At 37.2% G+C, this 16033-nt stretch overlaps 1 protein-coding gene across 6 annotated transcripts in view; it reads left to right on the plus strand.

Moving 5' to 3' along the window:
* MRPL1 (mitochondrial ribosomal protein L1) overlaps positions 1-16033 on the plus strand; it is a 155772-nt gene that overhangs the window by 88690 nt on the left and 51049 nt on the right. For 5 of the 6 annotated variants that reach the window (XR_008997772.1, XR_005031895.2, XM_036920982.2 and 2 more), the window contains one exon: positions 6334-6415. Coding sequence is in view for 4 of the 6 variants with exons in the window: in XM_036920982.2 (XP_036776877.1) it covers positions 6334-6415 (82 nt within the window). In the remaining 2 variants the exon portion in view is untranslated. Of the gene's footprint in view, positions 1-6333; positions 6416-8651; positions 8676-16033 lie in introns of those variants that run through there. The other variant, XM_057502363.1, reaches the window with a different exon arrangement.

Here is a 16033-nt window from a genome sequence, read left to right on the forward strand (position 1 = left end):
AGGAGCTTCTTGGAGCCTCGCCTCCTCACTTGGCTGCCTTCTATTTGGGATGGGGTTGATTATGGTAGGACCTTTCTGGTGGCCCAAATTGTTGGCATCTTTCTTTAGAATATAGGGTACTAAATGCCTTTTTTGCCTTCACATTTTGGCTCTGGTCATCAGTCCAAAGAAACTTCCAGAAAAGCCCCATACAGCATCTTGTTTCAAATGCATATATAAAATTTACAACATCTGTTGAAAGAGCTGCTAATCATTTTTCTACTGTTATTTTTAAGTGGCAGTGCAATTCTTAGCCTGATAAAACATGTTTTTTGCCTCATCTGCATAGTAGATCCATAGTAGGATACCAAAAGGCTGTCAGCATCCAACAAAGCTTTCTGTTAGGCAACAAAAACAAAAGAAAAATCTTTTCTGTTCTAGCAAACTTATTGGTTGCTTTTGCCCATTCACTTCCTAAACATACTTCAGTCTGTCTTTCCACACCAGGAGTCTGCAAACTAGGCCTGTGGGCTGCTTCCAGCTCTGCACTTGTTTTTGTAATTAAAGTTTTGTTGGAACACAGCTGCACTCATGCATTTATGTATTGTCTATGGCTTCTTTTGTGCTGCAGTGGCAGAACTGAGTAGTTGCAACAGGAACTGTTTGGCCTGCAAAGCCCAAAACACTATTTGACCATTTATACAGAGAATTTGCTAACTTATTGTATACCCTTCCATCTTTGTTCTTAGTTCCCAGCATGATGCTTTAGAATTCTTTCTAAAACCTAGATTATATATACCAGTTGTCTGCTTAGACACATTAAGTAGCTTCTCACTGCTGGCAGGATGTATTCTAAAATCTTTAGCTTTATATTCAAATCATTTTACAATGTTTCAGATCAGTAAGGTTCAAATGTAGTATTTCCTGCTACTTTTAGTCTGCAGCCTGAAGTCTAGAGTTATAAATTGACAACTTGCAGGCTGAATTGGGCCCCCAGACTTATTTTGTTGGGCCCAAAATGTGATTTGGTTTTGTTGAAACAGCATTTAAAAACTAGGTGGTATCATACAGAAATCAGATTTCTAGTTCTTGACAAATCAGGAGTTGTGATAACACTACCCCCACCGCTCTCAGTGTAACAGTCTGTTAGTTCTGAGCAGCTAACTGCCTCCTCTGTGCTGTGTGTGTATATATACACGTAAGCCCAGTTCTCTAAAATCATTTGTGGTACCTCTCTGGCCACCATAGAGATTTGAGTTGGCAACCCTGGGCCTAGATACAGTGAGCTACGTCATGGTCACCTGATCCACCTTGTTCTCACATTATCTCATGCTGCTACTTCTGACTAGGGGAGCCTCTTTATTCCTCAGAACTCATCCTATAAGACTTAGTTTATAAACACCACTTCTTTGTGTAGCCTTCCCTATCACAGTCAATTACTTTTTCCTCTGTGTCCCTGTAGTATTTCGTTCATATAATTAGAGTGGCACCTGTGATTTTTATTTAGTAATACAACAGTGTGAGCTCCTTGAGGGCAAGGTTTGTGGCTTACTCATCTTTCTGTTCCTAGTTCCCAGCATGATGCTTGACAAAGAGTGGGTGTAAATGTTAATAAATTGTATGGTGTTAACCTCTAAAAACTGAGGTGGTAGTAAAGGATTCATTAGGTAGAAAGAAAAGTTCCTATTTTTCCTATTTAAAAGTGTATATTCTTTTCAGTATTTCACTTAATTTCCTCTTATTTGATCATTAATTTATAACCAAAATCATTGGTGTTTTCCAGATAATGGATACTTCATTTTTCATAAGGATTGCCAACACTTAGTAGCGTGTCCAGGGTTGCAAGTAGTAAGTGGTGGAACTATGGTTCAAATTTATATTTCTCTACCTTAAGAGCTCATGCACTTAGCTGCTGAGCAATTCTTTATGAGTATGTGCCCTCGTAAGGCACATAACTTACAGAGTTTTCTATGTCTCAGTTTCTAATTATAAAGAAGAATAGAAATAGTATCCATTCTCATAGGATTATTGGGAGAAATGAATGAGAATATCTAGGTAATGCCTAGAACAAAGCTTGGCTCAGAGTAAGCACCCAATAAATAGAGTTGCTCAATAAATCATTAGTATTATTATTTTCCTGAACATATAGGAGACACACAGCTTATCTTCCTTTCCTTGGTTTAGACTGTTACAAGTCAAGGGGATTAAGAATATTGGCCCCTCTGCAGAAATCATATGCCAAGCCACCCTTTACGTAATGTTAGAACACCACATTTGGAAGAGATCTGGAGGTTAGATGTTCTAACAAGTGCTTATCCAAAGGAGCAGTCCTCTCTGCAGTTTCTAATTAGAGATGATCATACATCTAGAGGCTATCAGAATATTTACAGTGACAGAAGCTGGCCACTTTAGGGAGACTATGTGATTGTTTAAAAATCATGTAAACGTACTTTGCTTTTTTAAAATATCTATCCTTTGTAAAGTATAAAAAAAAAAATTGAATCCTTTCTCCACGTGGTAGTCCTTAGTCCTCCACAATGTAAATGAACAGACTTACCTCTAAACTGGCAATTCAAAGTGTGGCCTAGGGATCCCTTTTAACTGACACACTTTCCTTAGGAACGTTTCTTCTCTCTGACTCTTTCTTAAACAGAGAATCCATGAAAATGCTGAAAGCATGGGCCAAATTTTTTTGTGTGCCTTTGTACATTTTCTGGAAGTTGGTTAAGAATCATTATCTTAGAAGGGGAACTCTCCTACACTGTTGGTGGGATTGTAAATTGGTTCAACTGTTGTGGAAAGCAATATGGAGGATCCTCAAAAAACTAAAAATAGAAATACTGTTTGACCCAGTAATTCCACTTCTAGGAATTTACCTAAAGAATACAAGATCCCTGATTCAAAAAGACATATGCATCCCTATGTTTATTGCAGCACTATTTACAATAGCCAAGATGTGGAAGCAACCTATGTGATGCGTACATATACACAATGGAATATTATTCAGCCATAAGAAGAAAACAGATCCTACCATTTGCAACAAGATGGATGGATCTAGAGGTTATTATGCTCAGTGAAATAAGTCAGAGAGAGAAAAACAAATACCAAATGATTTCCCTCATTTGTGGAGTAAAACAACAAAGCAAAACTGAAGGAACAAAATAGCAGTGGACTTGCAGACACCAAGAAAGGACTAGTGGTTACCAAAAGGGTTGGGGAGGGTGGGTGGTGAGGGAAAAGGGGATTAAGGGGCACTATAATTCACAATCACAATATAGGCAGGTCACGGGGAAGACAGTACAGCACAGAGAAGACAGTTCATGACTATAACATCTTACTACGCTGGTAGTGACTGCAATAGAGGGGGTGAGGACTTGATAATATGGGCGAATGTTGAAACAACTGTGTTTTGTGTGAAACCATCATAAGATTGTATATCAATGATACTTTAAAAAAAATGATTGTCTCAGGCACTCTCGTAACTACTATTTATCTGCATACACCTGCATCTCAAAGTTGAAAAAAATGGATAAGAACCACCGATGTGTAGTTTTATCACAATGATAAAAAGTGAAGACAAGGTTTGGGAATTGCATGGAAAGAGTAAAACCTGAGAGGTAGAGCAAAGAGAGACAGAGTTTACCTGTATGTACTGAGCCTCCACTGCCCTGTGGCACCCCGCCTGCCACCGCCTCCCGACATCTTTGTTAAGTCTTCCATCTAGTCTGCTTAGGGAGTTACTTCTGACATAATAAGGGATGTTAAGCACAAGGTAGAATTCAGTAGAGCAGTCTTTTCTTGAGAACATCTTGTGCTATAGAATGAAGAATAACTATTTTGTCCGGCCGTGGACAGTTTAGCTAAAGGTGGATAGTATTGTGACTATTATAAATATCATACATTTAATTATCATAGAAATATCACATACACAAATATGGGGCTTAATATAGTTCAGTAACGCCTTCAATATCCACCCATTGTTGTTTGTCTCTTTTTTAAAACCTGTTGTACCCAGTCTTCTGCTTTGCTATTGAGAATCTAACAGATAATAATGTATCTTCACAATGGTCTGTCCCTGCCTTTGGAAGACCATGAAATGTTATGTCATGAGAAAGCACTTTGTAGGTGCAGTGTAACTGAGATGTAGGTAGAGAAACTTACAGATGTTTTCCTGGGTTACCTCTAGATCATGGACAGACCAAATAAATTTCCTATGCAAGTTTTGATAAAATTCATGACTGCAAGTTTTTGTATTTGGCTATCTTATCAGTAACCAATTAAATGGTTTTTAATAATCACAGTTATGCCCATAAATTATATAACTTTTCATAATTTTCTACAATATCTAAAAGAAAAGGTGAGGTAAAGTATAGCTATGATTACATTTTAAAATTCAGTAGAGAGTATGGTACTAAAGATTAGAGGTGCTTAAATTTAACAAAAGTATAAACTAGGTTTTAAAACATTTTTATGTATTTTACTAAAGCTTAATTAAATCATCAAAGGCATCCTGATAATGAAAGCTGCAAAGGAAGTAATTGTTTTGTATTTCTAAAGCATATTTTGTATATGTTTAGCATAGGGTATTTTACCTTACTACAGGTGATATAAGTCCACAGAAAATACAATTTTAAAAATCAGAGTATAGTATATATAGTCAACTCTTGAACAACACGGGTTTGAACTGCACAAGTTCACTTATGTGGATTTATTTTAATAAGTAAATTGGAAAAATTTGGGAGATTGTGACAATTTGAAAAACATTTTCTTTAGCTTACTTTATTGCATGAATATAATACTATATTGCATGAATATAATACAATAACATACAAAATATATATTAATTGACTGTCATCAGTAAAGCTTGTGATCAACAGTAGGTTATTATTAAGTTTTTGGGGAGTCAAAAGTTATATGTAGATTTTTGGCTGTGAAGAAGATTGGTGATTCTAACCCCTGCTGTTAGAGGTCTGAGTTATTGTTCAAAGGTCAACTTTATAGCATAACAGCATGCATCATAACTTAATAGTCAATAAAAAAAATAGGTTGGACATCTTGCTTTTTCTTCTACCTATTACTTTACCAAATTTAAGGTAGGCATAGTTCATAAACAAAGGGCAAAGGAACTTATCAGAGCAGTGGTTGTTACTTCAGTTGGTAATAGGAAGAAGGACAATTTGAGGTTATGTGGAATATTAAGAGGAATGACAGGAGACAGGGACACATGTTGGAACACTTAGAATTTTGTGTTCTTTTGAATGTAACAAATGTAAGGTGTCTTTTCTACTGGTAATGTTTGTTTCTGTGCAAATTAAAGTCTATAAGGTCTATGGACTTTATAAGGTGAACTAAGCATTGCTTGAATTTTTCCTCTCAGAGTTCCCACTTATGGATTGGCATAAAGTGAGAATTCCTCCAATAATATCCAAACCTCCTCACTTAAGGTTTGGTAATGCAGTATGTCCAAGTGAATGTAGAATAATGTTGTCTAATGATGATGAGACTAATTTTTTTCAGGAGGAATTCTCATTGTGCTTATGCAGAATATGTCTTGCAGTGGTCTCAAACTCATTGGAAAATAGAAACCTTGTGTGAACTGAAACTATTACTATGTGATTTTCGCCAGTAGTGCTATTATAAGTTTTATGAATTTCAAAAAATTGATTCATTTGTCAAAGTGCAAAATCCTCTAATCATTGGAATGTAAATATAACTGATTTTAACTGGTATATTTAAGAAGCATAACATGCATTGAATTTGAATGATAGGCACAGGACTTTCCAAAGGTGTGAGCTAGGTTAGGTGTTTTATGAGTAGGGCTCCTTCACTATATATTTAATTGCTGTTGTTTTTGCTGAATAGCAGGATACTTGTTATTGCAGAGAGTGTTAGCATGGCATCCTGAAAATGTGTGAGACATGTGTTGTCTGCATATAGTCAAGTAATTTTATTTTGGACTCATGAAAGCATTAATTTCTAAACATTTTCTTAGTTTCTTTTAAAAGTAACTAAACAAAAAACTTAGAGAAAATATCACTAATTCCTTGGGGGTAAGAATGGGGGTGGGGGTTGGTATATTCTGCCTCAGGACGTACTTTGGAGAAATTACTTAGAAATCAAGGAGGACAACTTCAAAACACTTTGCTATAATATGTTCTGTATGGTAATTGTCTTGACATGTAAAAACATAGCATTCTAAGAGAGATATTGGAGTGTTTTCTTTCACAGTAGAGGCTCTTAATACATACTGTGTTAGTTGAATATTTGAAAAACAATAAATACTGATACATTTACCCAAAATTGTATTATCTTCTCATGTTCATATTATTGATCTTACATATCTTTTATTTTCAGCTGGATATGTCTAATGACCAGATAGCTGCCAATCTGCAAGTAGTTATCGATGAAGTTTGTAAGCATAGGCCGCTTAATTTGGGTAAGTAGTTTGCTGGGGTAGACTTCCCTATACCCTGTGATACTTTAAAAATGTAAAATATTAAGGAAAGAAGTTAATATGCAACTATAATAGCAGCAGTATTTCCACGGATTAAATAAAATTTAATTCTCCAAAGGATTTCTAAGTACCTCATTAATAAGTTATAGTTGTTTAGAGAGGAGAGCTCATTAACATCAATAAGGAATACATCTTGAAACATTTATAAATTACCACATTATTTCTACTATTACACACTATTTCTACTATAATAAACTGAAAGAAAACTGTGGTGCTTTAAACTTAACAGTGGTGTAAAATAGAAACTGAAATCATTTATGAAATAATATTTTGAACCTAGACCATTCACTTTGTTGCTTTCATGAGCAGTTGGCTTCTTAATCTGATTTATTTTAGAAAAGAAAAGGTTTTTAATCATGTCATGAGAGTCACTTCTTATAAACAGGGTGATTCATGGAGAACTGCAAAACTTGATTGAGATGTGGATGCTGTTTATGAGGCTGGGAACACGTATGGGGCCTAATCATTGCACTTGGGTCACTCACATTCCTTCCTCAGACAGATTTCACTTGTGGCTGATTGAAGCCAAGAGTCCATTACATGCTGTTACAGACTCTTCACTTAATAGGCTTTCCATGATAGGATTATGTCAGGTTTAGTTTTATAGCCAAGTGTATAAGTAAAACATAATTTTAAGCTATTATTTTTACCTTCTTTGGGATTAAACACACTGGTGAATAAATATCTCATTTGTTAGTTCTGTTGTTGTAGACATTGCCATAGTACTTAGTAATTGTGTTTGTATCGATTCTTATATTCCATGCAGAACTTAGATTTCAATATAGGATCCTCTGAGACCAGAGCAGGAGTAGATTGATAGACAGTAAATCTCTAAAAGCAATGTGGTTACCTCCTTTTTGTCATTTTTAAAGAATTGAACAGTTGACATAAAATATTTTGTTAGTTTCACTTGTACAACATAGTGATTATTTGTATATATTGGAAACTGATCACCACAGTAAGTCTGGTTCCCATCTGTAACCATACATAGTTAATACAATATTTTTTACTGTTATTCTCTGTGATGTACATTACATCCTCATGACTTACTTACTTCATAACTGAAGTTTGTACCTTATGATCCCCTTTACTCATTTTGCTCCCTCCCCAAACTTTTTCCCCTGTGGCAATACCATGCTCTGCATCTGTAAGACTGGGTTCTGTTTTGTTTGTTTGTTTTAATTTTTAGATTCCACTTATAGGAGAAATCATGCACTATTTGTCTTTCTCCATATGACTTACTTCACTTAGCTTAATAACCTAAAAGTTCATCCATACTGTCCCAAATGGGAATGGCTGAGTAGTATTCCATTACACACACACACACACACACACACACACACACACACACACACACACACACACACCACATCTTCTTTATCCATTCATCTATTGATGGACACTTAGGTTGTATCCATATTTTGGCTGTTGTAAATAATGCAGCAGTGAATATTGGGTGCATATATCTTTTCAAATTCAGTATTTTTGTTTCTTTGGATAGATACCCAGAAGAATTGTTTTTGGTTCATATAATACTTCTATTTTTAATTTTGGAGGAATCTCCATACTCTTTTCTGTAGTAGCTGCAACCAGTTTACATTCCCACCAACAGTGCACAAGTGTTCCCTTTTCTCCACATCCTTACTAAAAACATATCTTGTCTTTTTTATATTAGCCATTCTGACAGGTGTGAGGTGATACCTCATTGTGGTTTTGATTTGCATTTCCCTGATGATTAGTGATGTGGAGTATCTTTCCATTTGTCTGTTAGCTATCTTTTTTTAATATAGTAATTTATTTAATTATTTATTTTTATTTTGGTATCATTAATCTACAATTACATGAGCAACATTATGGTTACTAGACTGCCCCCATTATCAAGTCCCCACCACATACCCCATTACAGTCACCGTCCATCAGTGTAATAAGCTGCTATAGAATCAATACTTGTCTTCTCTGTGTTGTACAGCCTTCCCCGTGCACCACCCCCACATTATGTATGACAATTGTAATGCCCCATTTCCTCCCTTATATACCCTCCCTTCTCCCCCACCTCCCCAGTCCCTTTCCCTTTGGGAACCATTAGTCTATTCTTGGGTTCTGTGAGTCTGCTGCTATTTTGTTCCCTCAGTTTTCTCTTTGTTCTTATACTCCACAGATGAGTGAAATCATTTGATACTTGTGTTTCTCTGCCTGGCTTATTTCACTGAGCATAATACCCTCTAGTTCCATCCATGTTGTTGCAAACGGTAGGGTTTGTTTTCTTCTTATGGCTGAATAATATTCCATTGTGTGTATATACCACATCTTCTTTATCCATTCTACTGATGGACACTTATATTGCTTCCATTTCTTAGCTATTAGTGCTGCAATAAACATAGGGGTGCATATGTCTTTTTGAAACTGGGCTGCTGCATTCTTAGGGTAAATTCCTAGAAGTGGAATTCCTGGGTCAAATGGTATTTCTATTTTGAATTTCTTGAAGAACCTCCATACTGCTTTCCACAATGGTTGAACTAATTTACATTCCCACCAGCAGTGTAGGAGGGTTCCCCTTTCTCCACATCCTTGCCAACATTTGTTGTTGTTTGTCTTTTGGATGGTGGCCATTATAACTGGTGTGAGGTGAAATCTCGTTGTGGTTTTAATTTGCATTTCTCTGATGATTAGCAATGTGGAGCATCTTTTCATGTGCCTGTTGGCCATCTGAATTTCTTCTTTGGAGAAGTGACTGTTCAGATCCTCTGCCCATTTTTTAATTGGATTATTTCCTTTTTGTTTGTTGAGGTGCATGAGCTCTTTATATATTTTGGCCTTTATCAGATATGTCATTTATGAATATATTGTCCCATACTGTAGGATGCCTTTTTGTTCTATTGATGGTGTCCTTTGCTGAACAGAAGCTTTTCAGCTTGATATAGTCACACCTGTTCATTTTTGCTTTTGTTTCCCTGCCCAGGGAGATATGTTCATGAAGAAGTTGCTCATGTTTATGTTCAAGAGATATTTGCCTATGTGTTTTTCTAAGAGTTCTGTGGTTTCATGACTTACATTCAGGTCTTTGATCCCTTTCAAATTTACTTTTGTGTATGGGGTAAGACAATGATCCAATTTCATTCTCTTTCATGTAGCTGTCCAGTTTTGCCAACACCAGCTGTTGAAGAGGCTGTCATTTCCCCCTGTATATCCATGTCTCCCTTACGTAAATTAATTGACCATATGTGTTTGCGTTAATATCTGGACCTTTTATTCTGATCCACTGGTCTATGGGTCTGTTCTTGTGCCACTATAAAATTGTCTTTATTACTGTGGCTTTGTAGTAGAGCTTAAAGTTGGGAAGTGATATCCCTGCTGCTTTATTCTTCCTTCCCAGGATTGCTTTGGCTATTCGGGATCTTTTGTGGTTCCAAATGAATTTTAGAACTATTTGTTCCAGTTTGTTGAAGAATGCTGTTGGCATTTTGATAGTGATTGCATTGAATCTGTAGATTACTTTAGGCAGGATGGCCATTTTGACAATATTAATTCTTCCTAGCCAAGAGCATGGGATGAATTTCCATTTGTTAGTGTCTTCTTTCATTTCTCTCATGACTGTCTTATAGTTTTCAGGGTATAGGTCTTTAACTTCTTGGTTAGGTTTATTCCTAGGTATTTTATTCTTTTTGGTGCAATTGTAAATAGAATTGTTTTCCTGATTTCTCTTTCTGCTATTTCATTGTTAGTGTATAGGAAAGCAACAGATTTCTGAGTATTAATTTTGTATCCTGCAACTTTGCTGAATTCTGATATTAGTTCTAGTAGTTTTGGAGTGGAGTCTTTAGGATTTTTTATGTACAATATCATGTCATCTGCAAATAGTGACAGTTTGACTTATTCTTTACCAGTCTGGATGCCTTGTATTTCTTTGTTTTGTCTGATTGCCATGGCTAGGACCTCCAGTTCTATGTTGAATAGAAGTGGGGAGAGTGGGCATCCCTGTGTTCTTCCCAATCTTAGATGAAAAGCTTTCAGCTTCTCACTGTTAAGTATGATGTTGGCTGTTGGTTTATCATATATGGCCTTTATTATGTAGAGGTACTTGCCCTCTATAGCCATTTTGTTGAGAGTTTTTATTATGAATGGATGTTGAATTTTGTCAAATGCTTTTTCAGCGTCTATGGAGAAGATCATGTGGTTTTTGTCCTTCTTTTTGTTGATCTGGTGGATGAAGTTGATGGATTTTCAAATGTTGTACCATCCTTGCATCCCTGAGATGAATCCCACTTGGTCATGGTGTATGATCCTTTTGATGTATTTTTGCATTCGGTTTGCTAATATTTTGTTGAGTATTTTTGCATCTACATTCATCAGAGATATTGGTCTGTAATTTTCTTTTTTGGCGGGATCTTTGCCTGGTTTTGGTATTAGTGTGATGCTCGCTTTATAGAATGAGATTGGAAGTATTCCCTCCTCTTCTATTTTTTGGAAAACTTTAAGGAGATTGGGTATTATGTCTTCTCTGTATGTCTGATAAAATTCAGTGATAAATCCATCTGGCCCGGGAGTTTTGCTCTTCTGTAGTTCTTTGATTACTGCTTCAATTTCATTGCTGGTAGTTGTTCTGTTTAGAGTTTGTGTTTCTTCCTTGGTCAGTCTTGGAAGGTTCTATTTTTCTAGGAAGTTGTCCATTTCTTCTAGGTTTTCCAGCTTGTTAGCATATAGGTTTTCATAGTATTCTCTAATAATTCTTTGTATGTCCGTGGGGTCCGTCATGATGTTTCCTTTCTCATTTCTGATTCTGTTGATGTGTGTTGATTCTCTTTTTCTCTTAATAAGTCTGGCTAGGGGCTTATCTATTTTGTTTATTTTCTCAAAGAACCAGCTCTTGGTTTCATTGATTTTTTTTCTATTGTTTTATTCTTCTCAATTTTATTCATTTCTTCTCTGATCTTTATTATTTCCCTTCTTCTGCTGACTGTGGGCCTCATTTGTTCTTCTTTTTCCAGTTTCAATAATTGTGACTTTAAACTATTCATTTGGGATTGTTCTTCCTTCTTTAAATATGCCTGGATTGCCATATACTTTCCTCTTAGAACTGCCTTCACTGCGTCCCACAGAAGTTGGGGCTTTGTGCCATTGTTGTCATTTGTCTCCATATATTGCTTGATCTTTGTTTTAATTTCGTCGTTGATCCATTGATTATTTAGGAGCATGTTGTTAAGCCTCCATGTGTTTGTGAGCCTTTTTGTTTTCTTTGTCTTATTTATTTCTAGTTGTATACCTTTGTGACCTGAGAAGTTGATTGGTAGAATTTCAATCTTTTTGAAATTACTTACTCTTTTTGTGGCCTAATATGTGGTCTATTCTGGAAAATGTTCCACGTGTACTTGAGAAGAATGTGTATCCTGCTGCTTTTGGGTGTAAAGTTCTGTAGATGTCTGTCAGGTCCATCTGTTCTAGTGTGTTGTTCAGTGCCTCTGTCTCCTTACTTATCTTCTGTCTGGTTTATCTGTCCTTTGGAGTGAGTGGTGTGTTGAAGTCTCCTAAAATGAATGCATTGCATTCTATTTCCTCCTTTAGTTCTGTTAGTATTTGCTTCACATATGTCGGTGCTCCTTTGTTGAGTGCATGTATATTTATAATGGTTATATCCTCTTGTGGAACTGCCCCCTTTATCATTACGTAATGTCCTTCTTTATCTCTTGTTACTTTCTTTGTTTTGAAGTCTATTTTGTCTTATACTAGTACTGCAACACCTGCTTTTTTCTCCCTATTGTTTGCATGAAATATCTTTTTCCATCCTTTCACTTACAGTCTGTGTATGTCTTTGGGTTTGAGGTGAGTATCTTGTAGGCAGCATATAGATGGGTCTTGCTTTTTTATCCATTCTTTTACTCTGTGTCTTTTGATATGTGCATTCAGTCCATTTACATTTCGGGTAATAATCGACAGATATGTACTTATTGCCATTGCAGGCTTTGGATTCGTGGTTACCAAAGGATCAAGAGTAGCTTCTTTGCGCTCTGTCTAACTTAACTCACTTATTATGGTGTTATAAACAAAGTCTGATGATTCTTCTTATTCTTCCTCCTCCATTCTTTATATGTTAGGTGTTTTTTTCTGTACTCTTTTGTGTTTCCTTTGAGTGCTTTTGTGGATAGTTGATTTTATTGTTTGCCTTTAGTTATTATTTGGTTGGTCTGCTTTTTTTGCTGTGATTTTATTTTCTCTGGTGACATCTACTTAGCCTTAGGAGTGCTTCCATTTAGAGCAGTCCCTTTAAAATACCCTGTAGAGGTGTTTTGTGGGAGGTAAATTCCCTCAACTTTTGCTTATATGGAAATTGTTTAATCCCTCCTTCAAATTTAAATGATAGTCTTGCTAGATACAGTATTATTGATTCAAGGCCATTTTGTTTCATTGCATTAAATATATCATGCCATTCTCTTCTGGCCTATCAGGTTTCTGTTGAGAAGTCTGATGATAGCCTGATGGGTTTTCCTTTGTAGGTGATCTTTTTTCTCTTCCTTAATACTCTGTCCTTGTCTTTGATCTTTGCCATTTTAATTATTATATGTCTTGGTGTTGTCCTCCTTGGGTCCCTTGTGTTGGGACATCTGTGGGCTTCCATGGTCTGAGAGAGTATTTCCTTCCCAGCTTGGGGAAGTTTTCAGCAATGATTTCTTCACAGACACTTTTTATCCCTTTTTCTCTCTCTTCTTCTTCTGGTACCCCTATAATGCGAATGTTGTTCTGCTTGGGTTGGCTGCACATTACTCTAATTAAGAGTAATATTCTTTCATTCCCAGAGATCCTTTTCTCTCTCTCTGCCTCAGCTTCTCTGTATTCTTGTTCTCTGATTTCTATTTTATTAACAGTCTCTTGCACCTCATCCAGTGTGCTCTTATGTCCTTCTATTGATTGTTTCATTTTTTATCTCCCTCCAGAGTTCATCCCTTATCTCTTGTATGTTTCTCACGAGGTCCATCAGCATAGTTATGACTTTTATTTTGAATCCTTTTTCAGGGAGATTGGTTATATATATATCTCACCAGGCCCTCTCTCTGTGGTTGTTTGAGTGATTTTTGACTGGATCAGATTCTTCTGCCTTTTCATGGTGATAGAAGTCATTGCTGGCAGGTGGCATGTGTGTCAGCTGGGAGAACAAAGTCCCTTTCTGCTTGCTGTTCACTTTGCCCTTTTCTGCTGCCTGTGCTGGTTACCTGCACACAGCGAGCAGCCTCTGGCTTAATACCCTGAGCTGCCATGGGTGGGCAGTCCTCGGTATAGCCCAGAGCTCTGAAGGAGTTCGCAGATGCGCCGGGTGTGTTCTCCTGAGAGACAGGGCCCCTTCATGCCTTCAAACCTTGCACCAGCTTCCTCTGCCTGTGCCAGGTAGCTGCATGCTGGTGGTAGCCTCTCGGTCTGTCTCAGTTAGCTGCGTGCTGGGAGAAGACTCTGTGAAGTTGCTGTGGGCAGGGCTGCTCCCTGGCTGTTCCACAGCAATGGCGAATCAGCCAGTTTGCTTGCCATTCCACTGTGGGGGAACGAACGGCAGGCTGCTTATCACCATGAGGTGCTTTGGAGCTGCAGTGCCACCCAGGGGGTTAGGGCGCCTGAAGTTCCTCATGATTCCCAGCCTGCTGGGCTGAGTGTTCTGGGATGATTTTGTCCACTTGTTAAACCCTTGTCCCTTTAAGACTTTTTTTTTTTTTTTTGATAATTATTTTTTTATTGAAGGGTAGTTGACACACGGTATTACATTACATTAGTTTCAGGTGTACAACATAGTGATTCAACATTTATATACATGACAATTCTAGGTACCAGCTATCACCATACCAAGCTGTTACAATATCTTGACTATATTCATTACATCCCGGTTACTTATTATTTTACCATTGGAAGTGTATACTTTTTTTTTTTTTTGTGAGGGCATCTCTCATATTTATTGATCAAATGGTTGTTAACAACAATAAAGTTCTGTATAGGGGAGTCAATGCTCAATGCACAATCATTAATCCACTCCAAGCCTAATTTTCGTCAGTCTCCAATCTTCTGAGGCATAACAAACAAGTTCTTACATGGAGAACAAATTCTTACATAGTGAATAAGTTCTTACATGGTGAACAGTCCAAGGGCAGCCATCACAGAAACCTTCGGTTTTGCTCATGCATTATGAACTATAAACAGTTAGTTCAAATATGAATACTCATTTGATTTTTATACTTGATTTATATGTGGATACCACATTTCTCTCTTTATTATTATTATTTTTAATAAAATGCTGAAGTGGTAGGTAGATACAAGATAAAGGTAGAAAACATAGTTTAGTGTTGTAAGAGAGCAAATGTATATGATCAGGTGTGTGCCTGTAGACTATGTGTTAATCCAAGCTAGACAAGGGCAATAAAACATCCACATATGCAGAAGATTTCTCTCAGAACGGGGGGGTGAGGTTCTAAGCCTCACCTCTGTTGATCCCCAATTTCTCACCTGATGGTCCCCCTGCGACTGTGCCTGTCTTAGGTTGTTCCTCCCTTGAGGAATCTTACCCATCTCTGGCTAACCACTCATCTTCTGGGGCCATACAGGGAAATGTAAAGTTGGTAAGTGAGAGAGAAGCCTTATTGTTTGAAATGGTTAGCTTTTTATTTCTTTGCATATTTATGCCCTGTAGCTTCTATGCCCAGCATTTGTCTTGAGGTATCTTTACCACTTGGAAGAATTATGATACTCGGTAAATTTGATATGAGGCACGAATTCTATTTAAGGGTTGTAATTAGGAAGGAAGAAGAAAAGCTATAGAAGTAGCAGGTGGAAGAACACATGGGAAGATTGATTATTTCTTTGACATATCTTCTTGTAGAGTAACTTCAGCATGTATAGGTTTTAAGCTACTACTTAAATTGCGCACACACATTAACATAATAGGAGTATAGTTACATAACCAAAGCATACCTGTAATTACCAGCTATCTCAGTGAAACCAAGAGAACCAGTTAGGCACCTTAGGCATTTGTGAAAACTTATCTATGATATGGTGGATATTGTCCAACTGAACTTGAACAGTCTGAGAGAAATCAGACAAATTAAAACAACCCATTCCTGGGGAATGTTCACATCCCTTATGTTCTTTTAACAGTAAATAGTCTGTAGTTGTAAGATTTTGGAGTGCTACAATTTGCACTTCTCCTAATTCTTGATTGAGTTCCAACAGTATAGATCCAGTCCAATTTTTTGTTTTACTGTATGCACAGGCCAGCTTAGATATCTCCTTCCTCATTCCCATGGCAAGTCCAGGAGCTGGTGGGATATTATGTTTACTAGGCTCTCCCCTATACCAGGACATAAGAAAAGCGCGCGACTAGGAAAACAGGGCAGCAAGAACAGTGAGCGGGCACCGGAGGCCAGGCGCCGGAGGACATAAGAAAAGCCCGCTCACTGTTCTTGCTGCCCTGTTTTCCTAGTATCCAGGGCCCTGCACTCTGGCCCGGATGGCTGTGGCTGGGTGCTCAGCAGTCCTGTGCTCCGTCTCCCTCCCGCTCTGCCTATTCTTCTC

Source organism: Manis pentadactyla, chromosome 5 (genome assembly GCF_030020395.1).
Source record: "Manis pentadactyla isolate mManPen7 chromosome 5, mManPen7.hap1, whole genome shotgun sequence".
In the NCBI taxonomy this organism is placed as follows: domain Eukaryota; kingdom Metazoa; phylum Chordata; class Mammalia; order Pholidota; family Manidae; genus Manis; species Manis pentadactyla.